This window comes from Daphnia pulex, chromosome 10 (assembly GCF_021134715.1).
Source record: "Daphnia pulex isolate KAP4 chromosome 10, ASM2113471v1".
Taxonomy (NCBI): domain Eukaryota; kingdom Metazoa; phylum Arthropoda; class Branchiopoda; order Diplostraca; family Daphniidae; genus Daphnia; species Daphnia pulex.
The window spans coordinates 208,491-234,730 of NC_060026.1; the positions used below are offsets into that span (position 1 = coordinate 208,491).

At 42.3% G+C, this 26,240-nt stretch overlaps 4 protein-coding genes and 1 long non-coding RNA gene across 5 annotated transcripts; 3 read left to right on the forward strand and 2 right to left on the reverse strand.

Moving 5' to 3' along the window:
• Positions 1-102: 102 nt before the first annotated feature.
• Positions 103-1,361, forward strand: LOC124204455 (mitochondrial mRNA pseudouridine synthase RPUSD3-like). Its single transcript, XM_046601527.1, has 3 exons — positions 103-367; positions 432-793; positions 856-1,361. The coding sequence occupies exons 1-3, from the start codon at positions 160-162 to the stop codon at positions 1,327-1,329; spliced, it is 1,044 nt and encodes a 347-aa protein (XP_046457483.1). The 5' UTR covers positions 103-159; the 3' UTR covers positions 1,330-1,361.
• Positions 1,362-3,346, reverse strand: LOC124204454 (serine/threonine-protein kinase RIO2-like). The gene is made up of 7 exons (XM_046601526.1): positions 3,175-3,346; positions 2,972-3,113; positions 2,738-2,906; positions 2,468-2,677; positions 2,214-2,405; positions 2,060-2,152; positions 1,362-1,998 (listed from the first exon to the last, which is right to left on the reverse strand). The coding sequence occupies exons 1-7, from the start codon at positions 3,238-3,240 to the stop codon at positions 1,410-1,412; spliced, it is 1,461 nt and encodes a 486-aa protein (XP_046457482.1). The 5' UTR covers positions 3,241-3,346; the 3' UTR covers positions 1,362-1,409.
• Positions 3,347-3,476: 130 nt separating this feature from the next.
• Positions 3,477-20,478, forward strand: LOC124204451. The gene is made up of 14 exons (XM_046601523.1): positions 3,477-3,692; positions 3,769-3,867; positions 4,979-5,198; positions 5,294-5,369; positions 6,153-6,271; positions 6,451-9,857; positions 9,919-10,903; positions 10,971-11,048; positions 11,118-11,761; positions 11,835-12,354; positions 12,418-14,475; positions 14,531-16,380; positions 16,446-19,924; positions 19,993-20,478. The coding sequence occupies exons 5-13, from the start codon at positions 6,247-6,249 to the stop codon at positions 19,881-19,883; spliced, it is 13,005 nt and encodes a 4,334-aa protein (XP_046457479.1). The 5' UTR covers positions 3,477-3,692; positions 3,769-3,867; positions 4,979-5,198; positions 5,294-5,369; positions 6,153-6,246; the 3' UTR covers positions 19,884-19,924; positions 19,993-20,478.
• A 1,048-nt stretch (positions 20,479-21,526) lies between these two features.
• On the forward strand, positions 21,527-23,706 carry LOC124204458 (pre-mRNA-splicing factor 38B-like). The gene is made up of 7 exons (XM_046601533.1): positions 21,527-21,636; positions 21,847-22,027; positions 22,086-22,210; positions 22,276-22,427; positions 22,487-22,547; positions 22,941-23,060; positions 23,130-23,706. Exons 2-7 carry the CDS (start codon positions 21,853-21,855, stop codon positions 23,505-23,507), a joined length of 1,011 nt encoding a protein of 336 aa, XP_046457489.1. The 5' UTR covers positions 21,527-21,636; positions 21,847-21,852; the 3' UTR covers positions 23,508-23,706.
• A 55-nt stretch (positions 23,707-23,761) lies between these two features.
• On the reverse strand, positions 23,762-24,440 carry LOC124204460. Its single transcript, XR_006878886.1, has 3 exons — positions 24,205-24,440; positions 24,007-24,096; positions 23,762-23,930 (listed from the first exon to the last, which is right to left on the reverse strand). It is a non-coding gene; the product is annotated as an uncharacterized LOC124204460 (long non-coding RNA).
• Positions 24,441-26,240: the final 1,800 nt, after the last annotated feature.

The following is a 26,240-nucleotide window of genomic DNA, read 5'->3' on the forward strand; positions in this document are numbered from 1 at the left end:
AATGTCTAGCAAATTTTATAGTCATCATCTCAATGAAATCGGATCGAAAGAAATTCAAAATAAAAAATTAAGTGTTGAGAAATAACTCCGCTAGATGGAAGAAAATCGAATCGTCTGCTCACTTGTTTATTATTCCTCGTGTCCTTTACCAGTCAAATCATGCCGATTTCGCTGAGATTTTACAGTAGTTTAATCAAATGCAGCCGGCAGAATTATAGTTCAATCAGAAAAACCAAACCGAAAATACAATTAGAGTCGGAAGAAGTTCGTGAGTCGAAGCCTGTTCATGTGCTGCGTAATCCTTATCCATGGAAAACCAAGGAGCAATTTGTTGACCATTTAGCCGCAAATGTAATATACAACAAAGGTAATTTGTGGCTACATTCGATTCTTTAACCGCAATGACGGTATTCATCTTTTTTTTTATTCAGATGGACTTGTAGCCATCAACAAACCATATGGGGTGCCACTGATGAAAAGTGGGTTAACAACCGGCCACAATGAAAGCCTCTTCTCAATAGACGAGGTGCTGATTCCATTGGCCTCTAAACTCAATGTAGAAAAACTCTTGCCAGCCAAATCGGTTGAGAGGTTTGCGAGTGGAATTTCCTTATTCACTTGCCAGGACGAGAAAGTAGTTGACAAAATTAGGCAGTGCTACAACACAAACAAGTTGAGAAAAATCCATACATTCAAATATTTGGCGGTAACCATTGGAGAACCCAAACCCTCTGAATCCAAAGGCACTGTTGGGATGGGGCTTTTTGAGCACAAGGATTTAACACGAAAACTGGTAATACCCTTAGTTCCTTCACATAAACTCTCTTTGTGATCATAATTCTTATTTTTCAACAGCCTGTCATCATGAAAGAATACAGCAAGAAGAAAGTAGCTGAAAACCTTGTCCAGGAGTACAAAATAAACTACAAAACGTTATCCCATGGAGATGGACCTTGCAGTCTGGTGGAAATCAATGTCTCGTCCGTCAAAAATCACTTTTTGCGTGTGTACTTTGCCCACCTGTTCTCACCTATTCTTGGAGATCACATATTCGGCAATCGCGTTCAAGAAATCAAAGGCAAACGTTTAACCATCAGCCCCGTTCAAGCTGACTACTTGTCAAACTTTCAGAAAATCCCTGCAGCCATTTTAGCTCGACTTAAGGTGGTTGAAAGTGGATCAGTACCCAATTGTCTTCATCTAAGTCAAATTAATCTGGCAAATTTCGCCAGTCGAAATTCAAATTTAGTTCTTAAAGCTGAACCTCCTCCTGGTTTTCAGTTCATCTGTGAGACCTTTGGTTTAAATTTGCCCAACTCTAATGAATGACAACTTTTGTAAATAAATTTATAGTAAAAACATTTGTTTTGTTAACAACTCAGTGTATATGTCAAAGTAAGTTACAATTTTCAATTGTCCCATCCCCAGATACCATCAGAACGAATCATATCTTTATTTTCTCGCTTCTTTCGGGTGGCGGCACTTGCTTCACCTTTGGCGCGTATTCTCTGCACTGCTTGCATGTTCTGTCGCCTTGTTATGGTGCTCTTCACTCTCTGTTTGATGACATCCGGATGGATGGTCGACATGGAAGCGGTACTGCCAGCTCCGCTTCTCTTGGTTTTGATGCCCGACCAGTCCGTCAACATCTCTGAAAGTTGTTCCACATCTTCGGCGTCTTCTGCTAGCCCTTCAATAGACACTTCTGGAACGTATTCCGGATCAAGTGGTTCGTTGATGGGCTCAAGAATTTTATTTTCAACTGGCAACGGTTCATCTGGGGTCGACTCTGCTGTGGTTGGTTCTTTCACGTCTTCAGTAACAGAAGTTTTATTTTCAGATGGCGGAACTTCTTTTGAGATTTTCTCTTCCGGTAAATCGTTGTGATCAGCTTCGACTTCATTGTCTGATTCTTCTTCATAATCTTCTTCCAATTCTTCTTCGAGTTCTTTGACATAGCCGCTGGCTGCAACCTCCACATCGATATTGGCCTCTCGCCTGTTTGAATTTACTATAAGTAATTGATATAAGTTTACGTAATTTATTGATTTCAACTTACACCACGTCACTAAAAGCAGGATATGCTTCCCCCTCAAAATTGAAACGTCGTTTGAAGAAATCTCTGAGGCATTTCACGTCGCGGTCGAAAAACCTTGAAACAAAATTCCGATTACAAACAAAACTGTTGAATTTTTAATGAAGGGCGAAATTACTGTTCAGCCTCGACATGACTGGTGGACACCATCTGTGGGAAATCAATCAGAATGGGCTTCTCATCTTCATCTATCATGATGTTGAACTCGTTGAAATCACTGTGAATCACACCGTGATTGGCCAATTTCAACAACAAATTCATCAATTCTTCAAACAGTGCACCTGCATCCTTCAGCTCTCTCAATTGGCATCTAGTGAAAGAAACGAGAATTTAGTACAAATTAATTAAATATCAAAGAAGAAATTCAATTACAGGGGGTAGCCGTTCACCAGCTCCATGAGAACACAATGACGATTAAAGTCAATGGGTTCGGGTACGGGAAATTCACGCTCGTGAAGGGCCTTCATGTAGGCAAATTCACGTGTAGCAGACAGTCGGGAAAGGTAAATCCAAGAGGCGTTGTTACGATGTTGATGGTAATCTCGTTTTTCTTTAATCTTGCGGAAAGACGTTCGCCCCAATCTGTAATTAACACAAATTATTAGAAAATTCAATATGAATTACAGGAGCACACGAAATTACCTGTGGATTTTCAAGCACAGCTGTTTTTGTTCTTCATTGCCCACCACATAGACATCAGCTTCTTTACCCACACCAATCTGATTACCAAAAGAATAAAGCACATTCTTCTTCACAAAGGTTTTAAGAGCCAAAAAGTCATAACCCAAATTGGTTAATCGGTAACCGTCATCTAAATTAATAGCAAAAAAAAATTAAAATAATTGAAATATTAAAGAATGTGACATGTTGTGTTACAATGTTTTCCACGCTCATAAGCAACCAATCGTTCTTTAGACAGTCTCATAAGGATTTTGTGGGCTCCACCACCTGCTAGCTGGGCAATTGTCGCAATCAATTTTGTGTTGACGAGCTCGTGATTTTTCATGCCCATTTCAACCTGTCAATTAAAAGTGAAGTTAAGAAGTACTGTTTTTAGTGTTTTGTAGTAAGCTACTTACAGCCGTCAAAACACGGTAGTCTTCTGTATTCAAGTAACGAAGAAGAGAAACGTTAATTTTCCCCATTTCTTAAGAAGGAAATATTTATACACGTGAAAATTTAAGGACCTAACCAACTTTGTCGCACATTGCTACACACTCACATTGGCATTGGCTGGAAATAAGTAATCGTCTGCTAGCCTAGCTACGTTGAAATCTTGAAAACTTAAAATTTTAAACTAAATTTTTCAAGTTTCAAATAATTAAAATTGATCTAATTAATCAATCGCAATCACCTTGAAAATAAGATTTTTAAATTTTTTATTTCACAGAAATCGTTCGTGAAGGTTACAATCTGACACCGGTGTATTTTCGCGACTTCTTTTCTTCAGTTTTAGAGCCACTAGACAATAGACGTGCATGGTTCTGCGCGGTTTCTTCCAGCAGGTTTGTCTTTAGATGAGATGAGTCATGAGTGTAAGCAGAGAACGGAGATGGACACTTGCGGATGTGGTTAGACTAACACGGTTTTGGAGAAGGTTTGTTCTTATGTAATTTAATTGAACGAAGTGATTTTTACTAATTTGGAACAAATATTTTTGTTTATTACTGTAGTCAATTTGTGTCTCAGAAGTCAGAACGTTCAGCAAGTCATACCACGACGTAGAGCTGTGTTTCACTGGTTTTAGACGTCGGCTTGCAATGAATCCTACGGTAAATCCATTCAAGTTAAATTGTACCACTGTAAGATTACTTGTGAATAATTTTAGAAAAAAGGACGTTGAATTGTTATAAATCATGTTATGGCATATGCAAGTAGTTGCCATGAGAGAAACCTTTGTGGTTTCTTCCAGGTTCATCCTTGAATGAGTTCAAGTTAAAAATATTCGTATAAAACTTGATAATTTGAATAAGGAATGTAATTTCACTAACTTTAATCCGTATAGTCAGTGTTTAACAGAACGTATAAAGTGCGTCACACCCACGTAGAGCTGTTTCAGTTAAGATGTCTAGAAAATCGAACACGAATTCTATCCCGTAAGCATATTCAAACTAAATTGTTATGTTGTTAAATTACTTGCGAATAATTTGGGGAATGAAAAAGGGTTTGGATTAATTGATAGTAACCTTCATACTTTGTGCTTTGTGGGCTAATGTGACCGTCGTCACTGAGAATATGGCATTGACTTTTTCATGCCACGTGATGGCTCCCAGTGGGCAGTGCTATTTTCCTGTTGATTTATTTAACGATTCAATGTTTTTTACTTGCGGTGTTTTGATTATGTCTATAACGAGTATACGTACACAATATTTTGAGGTGTCACCAAGATCTCGGTTTTCGAGTTTATCCCTGGTTAAATTGGTTAAGTTTTCGAATCCACATTTAATGCAGTGCATGAGTTTCAAACGAGTAAAATAGGACGAAAAATCTTATGAAATAATGGCACACCAACACAAGAACACATAAGACGGAAATTGGTCGTATTTTTTTGCATAATTTGTTTCTTCCAAAATTATTAGGCTTTTTATGTCTTCCTTTTCTTTTTTTTAAAGTGCACAGTGCACACTCGCTACATGTGAGTGTGCGACCGATAGGAAACTTTGTTCCATTTGATGAATGTCAAAGACAAGAAAACAAACAAACAAAAAAGAAATAAGCATTTCTTTCCTATGCGAATAAAAAATGCCCCAAACAAAAGATGAAAACAACTTTTTGAATTCAAATGTGGCATCATGGTTGTCTTCAGTGTTCTTCCTTGCGTTGTTTACTGTGCCTCATAAAAGCTAATTCTATTTTAATATTTCATGCAATCAAACGCGGCAGCTCGAAAGGGATGAAAAGGATCAAAATTTTACATTCAAGGACTTTATGGCACTAAAAACGTGCCATAAATTTTATGACCAATGCCAGGAAGAGATTACGTCGATAAGAAAGTTAAATCCCGTGAAACTCAATTTTGAGCATTGCAACTTTTCCACATTTGTTTGAGCTTCCTAGCTGCTAGCTTCAATTTTTACTTCTCGATTATTCACTGTTTCATTCGGTACGTAATTAGTGTAACATTTTAATAGTTGTCTGCATGGAAAATTGTATCGTGTGTACGATCTAAAATATATTCGCATTTACATTTTTTTACAGTTGGACTGACAGTAATTTGAAGGGAGTACATTTCAGAAGTTTTGTACGAGGAAGCAACGCGGTGCTGCCGAACAAAGTAAGAACATTTTGTACAATTTGTCTACTTCTTAATTCTCATCGTGATGATCTCTTAAATGTGCGAATGTATTTTTTCCCTTCAAACCCATCCTGTTTTACACTAAACAAAATTAGTTTGCCTTGCAAAATGATGATACGAATCTTCTGTTTTATCCGGTTTTATCGAGCGTTTTGTATTTCTTTTAGTCGAAATGACTGGAAACAATGTAATTACTGAAATAATTAGCCATTAACTGAAATAAGTTATTATACGCCTATACGGTGCGTTAATGGTGTGATATAAATATGCAAAATGTAGCGGCCACTCTTTAAAAAAGATTATGTCGGAACATTTTGCTTGTATTTGTTTAACGAAGTATCGCCGACGAAAGGCATAAGGGATCAATATGTGTCTGGTCTCCACGTCTCTTCGCACACATAGAACGTTTTTTTTTTTTTTTTTTTTTTATCGTTAACACTGCTGTTCTCTCCGGGATCTGTCAAGTACAAAACTACGAATATGTATACTTGAACGAAATTTTTAACTTAAAATATATATTTGTTCTTTGTTCGTAAGTAGACACGTAGACAGTTTAGTGTTATCATTTGTAGAATAATCCATGAAATGGCATCGCTAGTCTTATCGTTTTTCTTACGTTTTATTTGACTTTGGTGGTTAGTTATTACGGATTGAATTCCCCCTTATCACCTTCTCTTTTTTTTTTAGTTTTTCATACGATATTTCGTAAGTTTTTAGGAGCAGTATGAACCGGCTTTCAATTTTTACTTTTTATTACAACAGGCGTATAAACTGTTATATTGGACACAAGTGGAACATGACCTTTTACAATGCAGATCAGCAAATCCCTTGACAACTGTTAGTTGCAAAACCCAAGATGAACGTCAAGTGTAAACCTTTAGGTAATACGAATGATGCCCTAAACTTGAACTGATAGCGTTTATATTTTAGTTTCCAATGCTCACCGTATTGTAGGCCTAAGTAGAAATTCAGTATTAATTTCAATGCTTTTTTTTTTAATTGCACTTATTCGCTTAAAAAAGGTTCACCTTTAAAAAAAAATTTTTGTTTTCTTTTTTAGGAATCAAGGGAAAAGCGGGTTTCGAACTTGATCGCCACCGCATAGAAATCGATACTCAAGAAAAGAATACCGACGCTTTGCGTGAGCATTTAGAGAAGCAATGCGCCGGTTTAACGTCGAACCACAAGAATGACGACTTGACAACCGAAGAGTCGCTCGTCCTGAGTCTTGTCCAGCATTATTCTTCACATTATTGGCTCAAAAGCCTAGACTATGCATCGCTAGCCGTTATGAAAGGCTTCGAATGGCTTGACGAATCGACCTGGAACAAGTTTCGAGCAACGATTGGTATGTCAGAAACCATTACCGTTAAGCACGTTGGCGAGTTATGGAAAAGATTTCACCACTTTTGGTTTCATCAACACCCAAAGAGTTCTGTCCCTCAAATCATTTGCTTCGGTTTTGATAAAGGCTTCAAGTTGTCACTGTCATCAACTCGTCCACTCACAAGGTACTACTTGTGGTACGACGGAGTAACAAAACGTTTCGACGCCATAACTTGTCTGTCAAACTTTGATCAAGACACGGCTTCCTATTGGGAATGTCTGATGTTGCGAACCGAAATTTGTCTTGACAATTTTTTCGAAAGCCAATTTGACGATTTATCCGACGAGATGCTGGAATCACGATTCTCGCAATTGAACGATGAAGTCAAATCAATCGGAAATGAATTTGATTCTTTTAAGCGACAGTTTAGAAAATGGAAAATTGGCAAGGAATTCGACCACTTGGTTTTAGACATGGACAATTGCATCCAATCACCGGACGAGGATTCCAAGGATTCCGCCTCGGCGTGGTGTGAGCAACTTTGGCAAGTCACGGCACGCTGTTTGTCCCGTCAAATGGAGCAGGGCTACATCGACAGAAAGAGGAAAATTGAGATGAATCGCCGAGTAAGAAATAGCGAAATCGACAAGATCCGAGAGAACGTTGAACGCTGGAACTGGGAACTTGCCAAAGCCCGCCAACGCAAAAGCGAACTAGATCGACGCGTGGCTGACGAAACCCAGCTGTTGGAAAAATTAGCTTGGAGTCAATTGCTGCTCGATTTGGCCAATCCCGGCTTTGTTCCCGACTACAACTTGGCTTGCCAACGCCAAGATCACGAAATCTACCAAGAAAAGAATGCTCCCCAATTAGCCGTCAAGGTTTTCGACCTTATACATCCTCCAACGTCTGCTAATAAAGAGAAGCGGGCCGCATTAGAGAAATACGTGAACAACCCGTCAAATAAGAATCAGGTGCTGAAAGAATTGCACTCGGCGTTGGACGAATTTGTAGGACGAGAAGTCGGTAGTGGAGTTACACACAATCAAGTCTTAACTATTAAAGGAGAAGCGAGTGTCGTGCTGAAGAAAATTGCATCGTCGGTAGAACTTGGCAACTGCAGAGAAATCGTCATCAAAGCGGAACGAGTCATCTACTTGGATTGCGACTGGACAGTGGCCGGCGTCAGCGTGAGCCTGATGGCTCCGCGCATTGAAATAATCTGTTCACCCGGCAACAAAATCCGGGCCATAACAACGTCGGGTCGTGATGGCAAAGAGCACGAGCATACGAAAGCAGCCGACGGAAACGGAGCGGGCGCCAGTGGAAGCCATGGAAAAGCAGGTCAAGATGGTGAGAATGCCGGAAACGTCAAGATTGACTGTCAAAGTTTCATCGGTCGTTTGAAGATTGTGGCTCACGGTGGAAAAGGAGCAGACGGCCAGGACGGCGGTGACGGCCAACCCGGCCTTAAAGGACAGGATGGAGCTGACGGAAAATTTCCCAGCGATCAAACAGAAGAATCCACTTGGCATTATTTGTATTTCGGCACCAAATTGTACGCAAGCGAAGGCTGGCCCGGATCACGGGGTGGAGATGGTGGATCGGGAGGCAACTGCGGCAAGGGCGGACGAGGTGGGCTCGGTGGCCAGGTGCATTTTGTATCATCCCATCGTGATCGACCCACCGATTTATCTCAATTCATCGAACGAGACTGTGCCGATGGGCAGAATGGCAAGGACGGCCAACCGGGTCGTGGTGCTCCGGGAGGAACGGGCGGCAAACGCGGACAAGACGCGGTTTTGTATTTCAAGCCAGACAAATCATGGTCATACATTTTGAAGGGGCAGTGGCGACGTCACAAGGGTTCCCGAACCGATCTGGATAAGATCTATCTTTTGAATATAATAATGGGATACAAGATTCGTGAAGATAGTTGTCCAAGGAGGCAGCGTGCTGCGGAAGGCAAATGCGGAAACGAAGGCAAAATCCCCGTGGCTGATCATCTGCAACAGAGAGAGCACTCTTCTCGCAACGCAACTGCTGATGTTGCTTCGAAACTTGATAGTCTTCGTCAATCAGGAAGCGACGAACGAGAAAGGCAGTTGGAGGCGACACGTTACGATGAACGGGCAAATGAAACGGAATCCATCAACCGAATAGTCGAAGAGCGGAATGTCATTTCACGTCACGAAGAAGCGCTGGCCGTCGATCGCCAACGGCTCGAGCGGCTGGACGAAATCTGCCTGCGCGTTCGATCAAAAATGAAAGAAACATTTGAGCAACGCATCGTTCTTCAGTCCGTTGTCGGCCAAAGGATAACGAGACAGATGAAAAAGAATTTCGAAGACGAGGATCTCGGCCTTTATGCTTCCGGCGGTGTCGCAATAACGGATTTTCGGAGAGATATTCGATCCGGTCATCCGGTTTCAGATCAACTTGCAGCGGCAATTCGTTGCTTGGCTAAACTCGATGCTTGGATCAGCTCCCTTATGATGGGCAAAGACGACAACAACAAGAATGTGCTGCCAATTCTTCGGACAGTTCAATCGCTCGTCCTCAACTTGAGTCTCGATGACCACGAAAAAGAATGGAATTCCATTGAGAAAATTTTCAACGAAATGTCGAGCGATCCGCTAAAATTGGCCGATTCTCTGAAATTTATCGGATCGAATCTTCGGTTGATTATATCACTTGCTGACCAGTCGCCGGCGACGGATTTGATCAAAAATCTCGAGAAATTTCTGGCAACGACTGGCCGCAACCGAGAAGCTGCAACGAAAAACACCATTTGTGTATTGCACGAATTCTACCAGCACCCTATCGAATTTAGAGATGTCATTAATTTGCTTACACGCCCATCTGACTGTGACTGGACCCAGCAGAGTGACATTCGATTGGGCCTCTTTTTCGACAAATGGCTACTTTCCGTCATAACGAAAACAATCTTTGAAGTTTATGATGATGAAGAACTCGGTACATCAAGGGCCAGTCTTTTCACCAAAGTTTGGCTGCAATGCTCACCGCTGTCGAAGTGGACCAGGTCTGCTACTTCATCGGATGCTGTAGAAAAATGGTTGAAGCAAGTTAATTTTTTATTCTTGAACCAACTTCAATGTTCAATTTCGAGTCGTGACGAGGTATTTATATTTTATATATTATAATTTCATAGAGAATTTGAATTATTTTATTTTTTTTTAGAAAAACAATGTCTTGCTACAATTTGCTCGAAAACGGATCGGAATACCCCAAGACTTATCGACGATTGACGACACATTAAAGAGATGGCAATTGGTTTTTGTCGTGAATCACTTTCAACCGGAAGTCAACGAGATGGACGCGATCGGCAAGTGGGCTCGCAAAAAGAGCGATCGCCACTTCATGGCGTATGTCGAAAAAGCGTTCAGTGAGAGATTCATAGCGCCACTTTGGTCCGAAATCCAGTCGCTTTTGAAGGAGAATCTCCCCGAAGATGCCAACAGCGGAAAGGTGAACGAGGACATTAGAGAGGCGATCAATCGGCTGGAAACGACAATCCGTTCGTCGTTCACCAATTTATCGTTTCACGAACGATGGAAGTTGGGATGTGATTTAAAGGAAAAACTTGATGTATCCTCTTATGAAAAAGAACAATTCTCTGAATGGATCAAACAACAGTCGATTAAAGCGTCAACGCAGTTATTCTTACCAAACAAAGATGATGCTGACGATGAAGTGGAAATTATTTGGTCTCTGCTGGATGGTTCAAACAATTTAAGAGAAAAGAGCTTGGAATTGCACTACCGTCTGAGTCACCTTACTGATGCGTCGTTCAAACCGAGTCAAATCGAGAAAATCGCTGGGATTTTGCTCAACGAGTCGTCCGATCGCTCAGTCACCGACGATTTCAACAATTACCATTGGCACTGCTTCCGGTCGACGTTCCTTGAAAATTGGAGCAACTATTTCTTCTCGCATTGGAGTAAGTGCCATCAACAGACGGAACGTTTTCGTGACAGGGTCGCCGACAGAAATCCCGAAGACGACGATCGAAGCTTAAACTCTTTGGAGTTGGCCCTTGAACGATATTTGCTTTTCACAACGGGTCTGCCACCGCTGGATGCCGTCGAAAAATGGCGTCAACTCACGAACCTGCCTTTGCTTAAGAAACGCACCGAATTCATTGCAAAAGATCTCAAAGGAGCCAGTGAGTATCAATAAATTTTTAAAGGAGTGATAAATGATGCTTAAATTTTTATTTTATTGCTATACAGTCAAGGAGATCAAATCGACAGTTACTCCAAGAATCAACCAACTCTATTCGAATCTATTTTTGGACATCACAAATAAAGGTAATCCTGTTCATTTGCCAGAGAATTACATGGCCAGAATTATTAAATGAATTAATTGTTTGAATTTAGAAATGAATGCCGACACAAACATCGTAGCTTTGACGGATGCTTTGTTTGAAATTATTTCAAGAACGACAATTTCGTTTTTCGATGATGCCGAATCGGTTCGATCGCTAGTCGACGTGATCGAAGCAGTTCAATTGATGATATACCTGACAAATGACGATCTCGTTCAGCCAAATAGCAACAGCCAGGTGATATCTTCAGCTAAGCTCGGCGAATGGAAAAAGAAGTTGGTCCAATGGAAAGACATTGATCGGGAGGCGGCATCTGTGGTATACTTGGCCGCCAAAGAATTAGTTGAAGCCGCCGAATCCCGGTCATCAAGTGGGGACGACTGCAGCAGAAAAATCTACGAGCGCATTGCCGCTCGTCGTCGAGATATGTTGCACACGTTCGATCAAGCGCTTTCCTGGTTGGAGACGTTTGTTGGTTATTTGGCCGATTCCCGCTCCGGTATCGACACGCTCACGGTTATCGAAGCAACGATTGCCTCTAGCCAGTTTCTCAGCTGGAACAAACTGAAAAATGGTAAAACGTCTCTACCCCAAGTGGTAACTGACATTTCGACGGCATGTAATTTAATACCAAAACCCGATAAAATCAGCTGGAGCTCTTTCTTTGGCGCTATTTTAAACCTTAAATGCAGTGAGGTACGTAAAGTAGCTACGTCTAGTTTCATTTTTTAAAAGTATCCTTTTATCTTAATTCTGAATGGTGAAATAGAAGACAATTTGGCTGATTACAACATTGGCAAATTTCGTCGGCGGACAACTGAGCAACGAACGAGAACGAGCAACCTGGACTGAAGTGAAAGGTTGGTTCGATGGACTTGAATCCCTGATAAATGACACGAAGGAGATGAATGACACATCTCCTGCTGCTAAAAACCACTGGGAGGAGATGATGAGAATCCAGCAAGTGTTGATCGATTATTGCCACATTTGCTACGAGATTAAATTGTTGACGGATCAGGAAAAGCGTTCGAAGAACAAGATGGACTTGAACCTCGTGTGCTTCACTTTTAAAAATGTCGTCGAACTAATGACTAATATCATCCGACTTGTGCGGTCAAAAAAGGAAGTTTCCAGCAGTCGACAGCAGGGCAGCCAAACTGAATTTCTGATGGATCAACTGGAAACCCGCCAACTTGTCCTAAAGTCGTTGATCCAACTAGGACAATCCGATTCCTTTTATTGGGATGAAGAAACTGTTCATCGATTTTTAAAAGACTTTTTATTCCCAGGTAAATTTAAAGTACTCAAGTTTTACAAATTATTATAACCATAATTTATTTATTCCATTGAAGAACTCAAACCATCACCTGATGAATTATGTATCCTGTCAAATATGCTGGTGAGCGGACCTCGAAAGGCTTTCATCGAGCGATGGATATCCCTGGAAAGCTGTTGGGAGCCGGAACGAATTCGAGTTTTGGTCAAGTCGCTCCAGGACAAGAATCACAGCCTAAATGACGCCCAGTTATTTTTTTCCATCGACGGTTACGATATTTTCAACGAAGAAGAAAAATCGTACATCAATTTGATTGACGATAATGCGGCGGTGGAGAGTTCGCTGCTGGTCGACGGCCAACATCCGTCCTGTTTCTTGGACGCGTTGCAGAAATTGGCCATTGAGCGCATCCGAGCCGAGTTTGTGCGCTGCTTCGAGCCGTCCATTACCGTCCAGGACATGGATCGTTATTTACCAAAGCCCAGCAAGGATGGCACTCTATGTAGCCAGGGAACTTTAGCAGACAAGCAGCACATCACCCAACTTTGTCGATCATTCAATCGGTGTATCCGCACGAAGATAGAACAAGGCGAAGAACTGCTCGATTGGCTCCATTGGATTCGTGAAGTCGTCGTTCCTTCACTGAAATCATACGAGGCGGAACAAGGATTGTCCGTCCAGCAGATAACCAAATTCTTCGAAGATGCAGAAGAATTTCCGCTCGACTTGTGTCGATACGTCACGACTAGAAGCCGACCTCACCAGTGGATCGACATGCTCGCCATTTTCGCCATTAAGGAATTATTCGATCAACTTATCGAGAAGTGTCGTGAGGACCGAATAAAAATGAAGAGTTCCGATATTGTCGAACAACTGGTTCAATGGTGGACATCGTCCGGAGCACCAGCGTCGTTTTTGCACATTTTCCATCACAAGATTCGGCAGGAAATGGCGGGCGATCCGCACGAGTTTTTGACACTCGTTCAAGAGTTGACCAACAAATTGACGGCACTTAAACTTCATTCTCTGCTACACGAAGACGTCATATTGGGCCGTTTCTCCAGTGCTTCTTTGAACGATTGGCCGTCAGTGATACGCTACGTCCAGCTGGCCGTTGATTGGACGCCCGACCTTGCCCTTCGCCTGACGTCTGTACTCGATGTTCAATTCGGGCAGGAAAGAACCGACCAGTTTCTTCGTTTGATCGTTCATCGCCACCCGGAACTAAACGATAAGTCGGACGATGATAAAACACAATTGAGAAACATCCTGAAGAATTTGATTCGATACTCCTGTATTAATGATCGATGCATTGCCTTGATCGATAATAGTTTGCAACAAGACTCGATTGAGGTTAGTGATCCGTGCTGGCATTCGCTGTCTGATTCGGATGTCATCGAAACAGAGATGAGTAAATCGAGTAGAGTCGATTTGAGTGTCGAGAAAATTTTGACCATCATGAGCCAAGATTCCGAGTCGAGCAAAGTCATCGGCAATAGCAGCGAAATGGCCCAACGGATCACACGCATCCGGGAAGAAGCCAAGAAAATTACGAAAATAAACGTTGGACAATGGACTAAACAAATCAAGAAGAAGAGCGACGAGACATTGAAAGTGGACGACTTTCTGTCCGTTGCTTGTCGGGTCGTTCAGGATAAAAAGGGCTACTTGCCGAGAGACGTTCAACTCATCGCAGTCGTCGCTTTCGTTTCTTCCGATGATCAACAGCAAGCCGGACGGATGCCACGACGGATGGGACAAATTTCAACCGGCGAAGGCAAAACGCTCATCTCTGCCCTGGTAGCCATTTACCACGTCCTGTGTCACTGGAACGCGGATCGGCACGTCAACATCATCACGAGTTCTCCCGTGCTGGCCGAGGCCAACATCGCCGAAATCGGGTGGCTCTTCCAATCGTTTGGCGTGAGCGTGAGCAACAATTGTGACCAGAAATGTTCCAACGATGAAGATGTTAGGCGGGAACGATACAACAACGACGTGATTTATGGCGACCTGAGCAGTTTCATGCGTGACATTCTCCTCACGCGCTTCTTCGAGGACAAGGACGTGACCCGCAACCGCAACCCGGGAGCCATCATTGTCGACGAAGTGGACTCGATGACCCTCGACAAAGGTATTTATTCGCGATTATCGATTAAATAATTAGAAAATAATTATTTATAACTTAGGCGAAAATGTCCTGTACTTGTCGCACAACATCCCCGAAATGTACAATCTCATGGGCCTCTTTGTTGAAATTTGGACGTTGGTCAACGCTCCGGATGTCGTCCGTTTGGCCGAATCGAGTGACATTGTCGATGAAATTCGCCAGTTGATTGAGCCGACGCTTCCAACTTGCGTTCCCAATGGAATAAAGAAATTCGCCGAGCGGCAATTGCCGGCGTGGATCAAAAGCGCCTTCCGGGCTTGTTACCTGCTCCAACCGAACGACACCTACAAGGTGGATGACTGCGGTGACGGCCAAGGCAGACGGATCGTCATCATGGACAAGGAGACGGGAGTGGAGCAAGTGCAGACCGAGTGGTCGGACGGATTGCAGCAGTTCTTGCAGTTGAAACACGGCCTGAAATGGACGCCCATCTCTTTGAAGGCCATTTTCATGTCCAACATTGGCTACTTTAGCGAATTTGAGGGCCGCATGTACGGACTGACGGGCACACTCGGTTCCACGGCCGAGTGCGACCTGCTGCGCCATGTCTTTGGCGTCGATTTTTTCCGTTTGCCGCGATTCCGGCAGCGCTTTTGCATCCAGCACGATCCGATCACCGCCCACAGTCGGCAAGATTGGCTGGATCAAATGCAGCAGGTGGTCGCAAGCTTCGCTTCCATGTCCAATCACAATAGACAACGGGCCGTTCTAGTCGTTTGCGAAAATGTTGAATTTGCCGATTCGGTTTACCAACGCCTTAAGCCGTCCGATCAAATTCAAGTCGTCAAATACGTCAGCTCATTCGACAAGGCCTTCAAGAATTACCAAGAGCAAGAAATTCTTCCCGGACAGGTGATCATTGCCACTAACTTGGCCGGTCGGGGTATGGATTTAAAGCCAAGCCAAAGTCTCGTGGACAACGGCGGTCTTCATCTGATAATCGGATTTGTTCCATCAAATGCCCGCGTCGAAGCCCAAGCCGAAGGACGAACAGCCCGCGCTGGCCAACCCGGAAGTTTCCAGTTTGTCATCGAGATGGTGAAGGATGAGAATCGTGATGACCCTTACGGCCGAATACTTGAGTTGAAATCGAAGCGCGACGACGACGAACGGCTCCGATTGGACAACATCCGACGAGAAACTCTGCCAAAGATCAAACTGGAAGAGAAACTCTTCCACGAATTCTACAAGAAATGCGTCGCTCCATTGGAGGAGATTAAGTCGCACTTGCATTTACAACAAGAGATTAGAAAGATAAAGAGGAGTTGTTTGAATAATCGCTGGGCGCTGTGGCTCGATGAAAATTCCGGCCTCATCGAGAAAGCCCATCGCGATCCGGTGGTTGACGTTAATCTGAACAATAGTTTCGATCTTCTAACCATGTCGGTCCAATATTCGGACGTCGAGTCCATCGTGTCCAGTCCGAGCGAATGGATGATGCTCGCCCGTCACTACGAGGAATCATCACTCCCAGACAAAGCGGCAGAGTGTTACAAACAAGCGGCGAGTTTAGAACCCAATTGGTGCGAAAACGCCCTGCTCGATGGCGCCCGCCTCGTCCTGGCTAAAAGCGCCAATTTTGAAAAGAAAATGATTGCCAAAGGCTATTTGAAACGGGCGCGCCAATTGATTGACAATCGAATCGACGTGCTCGTCAGTCTCCACCAACAAGTCGATCAATGTTTGAACAGACAAATGGAACGCGGATCGGCCCTCTGTCACAAGCGGTTTGAAGAACAAATCAACAATCAAATCCGTTTGTGGCGGATTCACTCGTCCCAAATCGACAACCTTCTCGGCGTGCCGTTGAAAAGGGCCCTAGTTGCCGTCCTGCCCACCGAAGACATCGATCAAGTCATCGACTTACTCGTAAGTATCAAACAACTTGACAGCTCAACTATCAGAATGATGGAATTATTTCCAATAATATTTAGGGGGATTTTATGAAGCCACGCCGCTATTCGAAAAAAGCTGAGAAAAGGTCATTCGATTGGCCGCCGTTTGTCGCCCACTGCCGTGAGCCGCTCATGGAACTTGTGAAAAATGGACAAAATTGCAAACTGTCGGATTTCGAGAACGCGATCGGCCAAGCGGAAACAAAACTTTGGACGAGTTTAATCTCCGTTTATATCGACATTGGCAAAGAAACTGGCGGCGGGAAAATAATCAAGGCTCATCAGGACGTTGGTCTAGAAATACCCGACACCATTTTACCAAAAGGTTACCGGCCTATTTTGCCCGGTTGGTTGAAATGTCATGACGGCCAAGATTTTTCGCTCGTTTCCTCCACACTTGGTCTCGACGACGACGACCGGCAATTGAAAGACCTGGAAAAGTGGCTGGAAGATAAACAAGTGCTGCAAGTAGCGGACAACTGCTTTCGTCATCGACTTCTAAAACAGATTCCATCGATGGACGAGGATCCCGACGCTCAACTGGTGGAAGGTGTGGCCCTCTCGTCTTGCGCCGATGTTGTGGCCTCTTGGTTCTCTTCGCCCATTGTTGAAACAAACGGAAATGAGTACGTTCTTCGGCCCCTTTTCGATGAGCGCAAAAAGAAATTGGCCAAACAATTCCTCGATTACCTCATTGACGTGGGTGTGGTCAAAGATGGGGCCATTCAATTTCCGTCAGCCAGAATTGAGCGATCCAGAGAAGAAATGAAACAAGATTTCGATGAGATCAAGAGTAAAATCGATTCTCTTGATGATTTGAACCGGCTCGCTGAGCTCTTTTACGGCACACATAAAAAAGTGGAAAAGAAGAAAGAAGACGTGAAGGCGTTAAGCAATTTGGAACAAAGCATTAAGGGATTGCTCCCACCGACCGTGTCATCCCTTGTTCTTTCTGTTGCTAATGATGTTTCAACTGTTTTTAGTCATTTGAATGAGATGAACAGACAACGTCAAGAGACTAATGCTTTGAAAGAGAAGAAGGGAAAACTGTCGACAGCGCTCATGCAAGCCATCGGTATTCACCTCGGCCAGCTGAAAACATTGGCACAAGTCAAATCCTCGTTCTGTTCGCTGCACGCCGCCCTTCCGCAACCCGGCGACGACCTTTCGAGTCCCACCGACGAGGTTCATCAGTTCAACAATCAACACTTGGATCGTGTTCTCAAGGTGGATGAGCACGTGTCACGATGGGATTGGCGGATTCTCGTCGTCGCCCTGATTGGAGTTGCTCAATTGGTCGGCGCCATAGCTTTCCCTTTCTTCAGTGTGAGCCTCGTTGGCGAAGGCATCAACGACTTGATGTTTGCCTTTCAGTGTCTCCAGACATTGGGATCCTTCTCCTGGAAATCCTACCTCGTGAGCAAGGGCATAAGTTTGGCGCTAACTGCCGTCACGATGGGACTAGGAGCTACCCGGCTCGTATTAACATGTGGTAGTTACAGACTAGCGGCCGAAATTATTTGTCGATTTAACGGAACACTCAATGGATGGTGTCAGGCCGGCAAGCAGGTCTTGCTCCAGTGCGCATACATCATTAAGTCGTCCATCGTCGGCCAAGTTGTTAGCCGCTTCCTCACGTGGCTCAACAAGTTCATCCTGGAACAGGTGCTGGAGCGCATCAAGTCGTCCTTGTTCAACAACTCGTTTCTACGTCCAGCTTTCACTCTGCTCAAAGATTCCATGAGATCCCTGATGACTGCCATGGTCGAAAGCGGCAAGAGCGCCAGCGAAGCCAGCCAAATCATCCTGCAAGTGCTGAATGGAGCCAAGAATAAATTGGCCGCCGGTGATTGGTTCACCGAACTTCGCACAAACGCCTCATCCATCGCCAGTCGCATGATGCGAATCTTCAATGACTCGTCGGCCGGCTTGTCTAACTTGCAGGGCAGCTACGTCAGCACTCGAAATACCCAAGGCATCACCGCTAACGCTGGTACAATTGAAACGGCCATCCAAATGGCCAAGAGTGTCATTGATTATGGCAAAAAGGCGGCTGAAGTGGCCGAAAGAATCAACACGTTTACCACCACTTGCCAGACGGTCACGAAATTGGCCACACACGGAACGACGTACGTCGGTGATTTGAATGCCGCCCTGCAGGACGAGCTGAGGGCATTGAAAATGAAAAGTCAGCAAGGGCAGGAACCAGCAGCAGCTGGCCAAAGTAGTGGTGAATTATCCAAAGAAGAAGCAGAACGATTCGAGGAATTGATCGATGAAACCGAGGGTGAAATTCAATCGTCGATCATGAAGACAACTCTCGACACGATCCAAACGGCGTGGCTCCAGCCCATGATCCAACTCAAAATCGAGCAACACATTTCGAAAATCGGCTCCAAACTCGTCAAAAAATACTGTCCATCTTTGTTACCGGAAGGATTTGACAACAAGGGTGATGAAAGTAAAAATAGCGGGGACGACGATAAAGAAATACCATCCGAGGATGGATGGATCGATGACATGGGCAACGGCAATAAATTAGCCAGGCCGATCGAAATGCAGAACTCGGCAGACGCAAATGGTTGGGTGTTCGAATTTGAAGATGAAACCGGCCAGTATTCGCAAGGAACTCAAGGTGCCAACACCGTCACCTACTATCCTGATGGCAATCCTTACTCGCAAAAGCCCGTCCTTAAAATGACTTGCACGCAGAATAAGGAAGGGAGCACGCAATTCCGTATTACCATGCCCGATGGAGAGATTCGTGAATATGTGCCGAATCCGTTGGAACTTCCTGGCCGCTGCTTCTTTGGCGCACTTTCAAAGGCTCAAAACGATCCCTCGATAGATTATACGATTCAAAAGTTAAAGAATCACGCCAAAGGAAACGACCGAGTTCGATATATGAACAAACTGGGAGTCAACCAGAGCTACAAACCGTCCAATTCAAATTCCAGGATGATCGATGGGAAAACAACACTTCCTAATGTGCAAATTTCAACAGACGTTATTAAAAAGAAAACGGAGAGACAACAGGCGCGTGACACGGAATCTAATTTAGAGAAGATAAGAAAAGATGATCCAGGTATCCAACAGGAAGATGTATACCATGAATCGCACGATTGTGAAGTTGTCGAAGAATTTTGGAAAATTTCTAAAGTAACACGCGAGGGCAATATCTATGTCGAAAGAGTATACGGCGAGAGTGCTGACAAGTTTTACGAAGAAAATCAAGAATATGGGTCGCCTGAAGCTATCACCAGGAAGATCAAGAATCACTACAGAATTCACTGGAAACATACTAGCGAGACACTGGAGTACGAAACAACAAATTATAAAACCAAGGATATCAAGTACGATATTTTTACTGGGTCGCCGAATCATCTGCAAAACAAGTACCACAGAGGCTTCGTTTCCAACTGGAATGGACCCCAGGGGGATAATCAAAAACAATATAACTTAAGTAAAGAAGACTGATATCACGACCAATAAAACGCACATGGAAAACTAACGTGGAGGTAACATCTCGGTGACTAAGCAGTTCAGATTAAACAAAATATGAAATATTCCTTATACTTTCGTTTAGGTTGCCGCACTTTCGACTTTGATTACAGCCAATTACGTTTACTTCAACCTCGTGATTGCTCTGATGTGCAATCAACTCTGTCAGCTGAGATGGAATATATGATCCACAAGCAATTTCCTTCCATCTCTGGGTGACTGTGAAGGATCGTAACTTGTTTTTTGTGTTCTTTTTTTTTAGTGCGTTGAGCAACAGCCATTCTTCTACTTCTTTTAAAAACAAAACTTTTGTTAGTAACCTTTCATTAACTAACCCTAACTTTAACTTTGTGTTACTCTTCACATACCGTCTAGCCTATACTAGGAAAAACTGTCTTTCTTTCTCTTAATCCAAACCCTCCTTCAGTTTCTAGTTTTCCAAAAGATACTTGTTTGCTTTAACTCCTCCCTATTAGTTCTTTCTTTTCAACTTTTACTATTCAAACAAACCTTGTTTTAATAACAGTCATTTAAGACAACCTTATATAAATATGTACAACACAATATAACTGGTAGAAATGGGAAATTGTTTTACTTATTCTTGTGTTCAAGTCTAAATGTACCTCTATTTTAACCACTTCTTCTTTTACTTCACATACAGCACATATAAGTCATATATGAGTAGAGAGGAAAATTATACAGCCACACAATCAACCAAAATTGCCTTTAAAATATCTTACAAGTTATCATGAATTCAATTACCAACAAAAATTTGCCATGGAAGAGAGTTTTTTGCTACCATCCAACAAGCCTTGTGTGGCATATTCAAGTGATGGAATCCAGTCCTGAATGGATTGAGTTCAGATGCCTGTGACAGTGATGCTGCCTACTTTAGCTTCAATTTAAAAAAAATCTGGATCTTCTCAATTATTCATTTAGTGAACCATGCCAATGTTATTCAGTGCTGCAAGTTTGACCCTTTTCTCTGTAACTTTTTATTTCTCTCCGGCACCAAAAAATCATTTCAGTGTTGCATTAAAATGTTTTACAACTATTATGTAACCAACCAACCTCATCAGAATTTAATGAGCTTTCTGAAAAAAAGGTTAAGGGGTAGCTTAGTTTTTAGGAAAGCAACCGACTGACCGACCTTTAGTGACGAGATTTGTCATGCTCATGTCAATCTGTCAAAGAAAAGTTAACGAATTGGTGATGAGTTTAAAACGATTATTTATTATTTTTACAGTACATAGTTATTTAATGGTTACCAAATCCTGAATATCTTGTGTATATAAGTTCAAACAAAAGGAAAGCTGATTTTTATTCTCATTTTTATTTTTCCATCGGAAACTTTACAGTTGATGATATTTGTTTTAACGGTGCCACCGAAGGGGGAAACTTTACAGTTTCGAAATTTCATACACAATCAACAATAGTCGTCTGCTAGCCTGGCTGCGTTGAATTTTGAAACTTGATTTTCTGATTTTCGACTGACTACCAAAAAAGAATTTAATGAATGATATTGTTATAAATATAGTTTTATAAAAAATTCGTTTAATTTTTTTATATGCCTAAAATCAGAAAATCACTATGAAAATTTGAATTGAACACCAGTCACCAGTGTAGAAGGGGTTGCTGTTTACTGGAAATCGTACATGTTCGTTTTTATTCGTGAAATTTCTCGCCGACTGCTTCCTTTGAGACTGATATCAAACTGTTATTTTGAAAGGTTCGTAATATTTCTACCCGAATAATTCCTTGGTTTATTACTAAATACTGAGAAAACTTTACTAAATCCAGTGGAAAAATATAAGATTGTGTTTGGAGGCGGATCCAAGGCCTAAGGCTTCGAACTGTTCTCGCTCTTCCCGGGCTTTTATTCTTCTGGCTTGTTATATGCTTGTACTTTAATTTCAAAACTTTTTGTTTTCAATTTTAGTGCGATATGGCGTCAAGTAATGACGAAGAATCTGATTCGGAATACGTCCATCCAAGAGGAGTACCTCATTTTCCAGGACATGAGAGACGGTCCAACACATTGCCGATATGGGGGAATGAAAGGACTATGAATTTGAACCCCCTCATCCTAACAAACATTCAAACGTCACACTACTTCAAAAGTATGTTCCTTCTAAAAATTAGTCTGTCAACTCCTGATTAATCACAAATATTTTCTAGCAAATCTGTCAGAATTGAAGACATACCATGAAGTGGTTGACGAAATTTACTACAAAGTTCAACATTTAGAGCCATGGGAGAAAGGTAGTAGAAAAACCTCTGGGCAAACTGGAATGTGTGGTGGGGTAAGTAAATACATTCTAGTGCGATTTTTTCATTCTGGTTCAGTAATTCAACAACATTGGTGTAGGTTCGTGGAGTTGGTGCTGGTGGAATTGTTTCTACACCTTATTGCCTGTTGTACAAGCTTTTTACTTTAAAGTTAACAAGGAAGCAACTTATAGGATTGATTACTCACTGTGACTCTCCTTACATTCGGGGATTGGGTTTCATGCACATCAGGTACGTAATCATCTGTAAATCTGTCATTTAGAAAAAATATTCTCATTGCTGTTTCTTAGGTACACGCAACCTCCTGCTGATCTCTTTGGTTGGTTTCAGCCTTATTTGGAAGATGAAGAGGTAAGCATATCAGGTTTCAAATCAACTTTCAAGTGTGTTTAGCTTTTGTTCCGATGAGGGTACGGGTTTCTCACGATTTTGCCTAAAGAGTCCAAGTTGGTGAGTTTGCAAATTTATTTATCTCTCAGTTGTAACCAATGGCCAATAACCGTTCGAATGCAACTGATCTTGTTGTTCTTCTTCAGAAGGTTGTCGTATGATACGCGGATCTCTCAGTCTCTCTCACACCCGCTAATTGACCAAATTGACAAGTAAAAATACCCAAACAGAACAACCAGTTTCAGTGGTTTTTTGTTGTTGCTGTATCTTTTAATGTGTCTGCCACTTTCAACTCTCAAAGAACCACCAAATTAATGAAATTTCTGTTCTATTTTGTGCTCTTTTCCCCAACAGGAAATCGATCCGAAAGCGGGCGGTGGTCATCCAATGACAATAGGAACGATGGTCCGTCAATTGCTCACAAAACTGGACTGGTATGATAGCCTCTTTCCTCGAATTCCCGTGCCTATTCAGGTACTAATTTAACTTATATTCTTCTTATTATTTTCTGATGTTACATTCATTCTTTGTTTGTCTCATTAGATAAACATCGATCGTGAATTGGCCAAAAGTTTTCCTCCCGTCCAACAGCAGAGAGTTGCCCAACAACCAGAACTTCCTGCCGCAACGGGCAGGGATCAACGTGATTGGCGCCGTGAAGAACGTCCCTCCCGTTCGCCTCCACCTCGAAGGGATAACGTGCGTTCACGCTCGAGATCACGGGAAAGGGAAAGAATTCGTGACCGCAGTCGAGAAAGAGATCGAGACAGCAGGTATCGCTCAAGTCGTGATCGCGATCGGGAGCGCCGAGATCGCGATCGTGGCTCAGAAAGAGACAGCAAGAAGCAGAAATCATCGAGCCGACATCGAAGTCGAAGCCGAGATCGAGATCAACGAAGACGACGTGACGATCGGCGCTAAAAACTTCAAAAAAACAAACAACTAAACTTTGCTTCATTTCCTTATTTTTGCTGTAATTTTTTGCGTTTCAACCTTTTTTTTTTGTTTTTTCTTCCTTTTTTAGTTTTGACACGGATCCTACAGTTTTTGTAATGGTTCGATAACCCTTCACTGTTCACATTCATCGTCATGGAATTACAGTCTTTTTCGATAATCAAAATGTGTGCTCAACTGGTGATTGATTGCCGTTAGGCTAAGTAGAAAATTAGAGTATATAGAATTTAAAAATGTTTATTTCGAAACCGCTTGGATAATGTTTTTATGATTACAGGTTTTTTAGAGTTGAAATGTTGCGAGGGACGTGAGGTGTAGTCGTTTACTTGCAGCAGGCCGATTTGCACGGGCAGCTGGTACTGCATTGGCAGTTGCCGCTGCATTTACATTCTAAGTAACAAACCCGGACGTATCGGTTAGACAAGTGACGCAATCAAGTAAGGAAAGCTTTGAAAAATAATCTTACCACCACCAGTAGCGCATGCGCAGGTTGCGGCAGCCGGGCATTGAGCGCAGTTGGGTCCGCATTTGCAGTTGTCTCCACACGAGCATTTGCCTATTCGTTTACAAGTTTATCAATCATTCAGTCCATTTTCATTTCACAAAAAGAGACAAAGGAACAAACAATTCAAAAGAGAAAAAGACAAAATGGTGGTGTGGTTACCTTGGCAACAATCTTTAGTCATGTTGATTCCGTTGGGTAGTTTTTATCAGCTGCAGTAGACAAGTTGGAACTGTGGGTTGGTTGTTGAGGGAGTTGCAGCGGGTCGGTTCTTTATAGGTCGGACTTTGGCGTGCCGTGTTAAAAGATTCTTAGAGCGTGCTCACACTGTCATCCGCAACGGACCAATCGCAGGGGAACGATTAGGGGGAACCGGCCAATCAGAGCGTTGTGTGGACGGCACTCCCGCACGGCACGTTTGAGCGCGCGCATCGCCCTTAGCCTTCTTTTTTTCTTATTTTTGTTTTTACCGACAACCTTATCAGCTACGCAGTTAGAATTATCTATGAATAGGCCATTACAATTCAATGCCATTTCAATTAGGGGTTACCAAGTAGGACCTTATTTTTGAACGTGAACGCTAAACATTATTGAAGACTATATTTTGGGAAGTTTTTGGACATGTTGTATTTACTAATTTATGTATTATTAGAAGTAACGAGAAAAACACTAATAAAGTGAAGATGACGTAATGTTCGGAGTCATGCCATCTAGTAGCAACTTGGAAACTCAATTCTCCATTGCCGCCTTTTTATTTGAAGATTTCAAATGTTAGCATCTTCTCATGACATTTGCGGAGAGACAATTATTGATATTAACTTTTGATGTTATCAAAAGTTGAAACGTCTAAAGCATTTTCGATGGTGCAGTACCCAACACACGTCATTCGTATTTAAGGAAGTCTTATTTCAGAAACTACCACCTACTTTTTACAAGTATGAGAATCAAATTACGAAAAGAGAGAAAAATGTAAATGTTTGATCTACAGAAACCATCCGGATAACCGAGGATGTTGGCGCTAAATAGCTAAATCCAGCAATGCTTAGATGCCTCTACAGCAGTTAATTAACCTAATTGTTATTCCTGATCTCCAAATCCATAATATGAGTGATGTTGAATCCTCTAAAAGACAATCATGATTCCTTTTAACCTTTTCTTTTTCTTGCAGCTGTTCTAGATTATTTGGAGTGGTCCTTACCAACCGTACCTTACATGAGCGCCAATTTAGTTGAGGTAACTAATTTTGGTTTCCTTTGATTTGTCGGAATCAAATGACCTGAATTAAACAAGACCATAGAGAGAGAAGATTTGTCATCTGTAGTAACAATAAAAATCCAAAGAGAGAATTTCAAAGTTCAATTTGAATTTTATTTGTTTTAACAGTTCAGAATTATCTGTGGAAGCAATTACAGGTTATGTTCGAGTATGGAATCGTGTGCGCTTACAGGAGTTGGATTAGAAAAACGTTAATGAATTTGAACTTGAGGTTTTAGCCTCTGAATGCCCCGTAACCAGCTTTGTAAGCCCCTCCAAAGAACCTTTGATTTCCATCTTTATTGGCATTGCTGGGCCTTGGTGTTTTGGCTACTAGATCAGAGTCATCGACATAATCATATGCTGATCGTTTCTCAACAGGTCCTGATACGGAAACAATTGACAATCAAATCATCGTCAGTCACCTGAAACAAATCTAAAAAGTTACCTGCGAGTGCGATGGGGCCACAAACAGCCAAGACGACTAAACAGAGACAGACAACCTTAAGCATCGACATTTTGTTGAATAATTTTTCTTTAAATTGGGCTACATCATAATCGGAGCATGCAGTATTTATAGGGGACAACAGGAATCGAGACAAGGTTATTCAGCCACAATAATTTGTCGGTCCGGAAACCTCAAACGAAATAATGAAATATTATCCAGAGCTGATGGGGGTGGCGGTGTGAATTATGCAAGGTTGATGATTTATTTACGTGAAGAAAGCGGATGAGCAACACATTTTTATTCTTTTTTGTGGTGAAATAATAATTAATTAAAATTTAAAAGTTAAATTTAAAAAAAAAAGTTGGTTACTCATTTAAAACGGTTATTTTGAATTCCGCGCCATGCCGCCATCTAGGAGTCACTCATTAAAGCTTGTGGCAACAACAAACTAGACCTATTTTCTTCGAATTTCTGTTTTTCCCGGTTTTTTCACTTT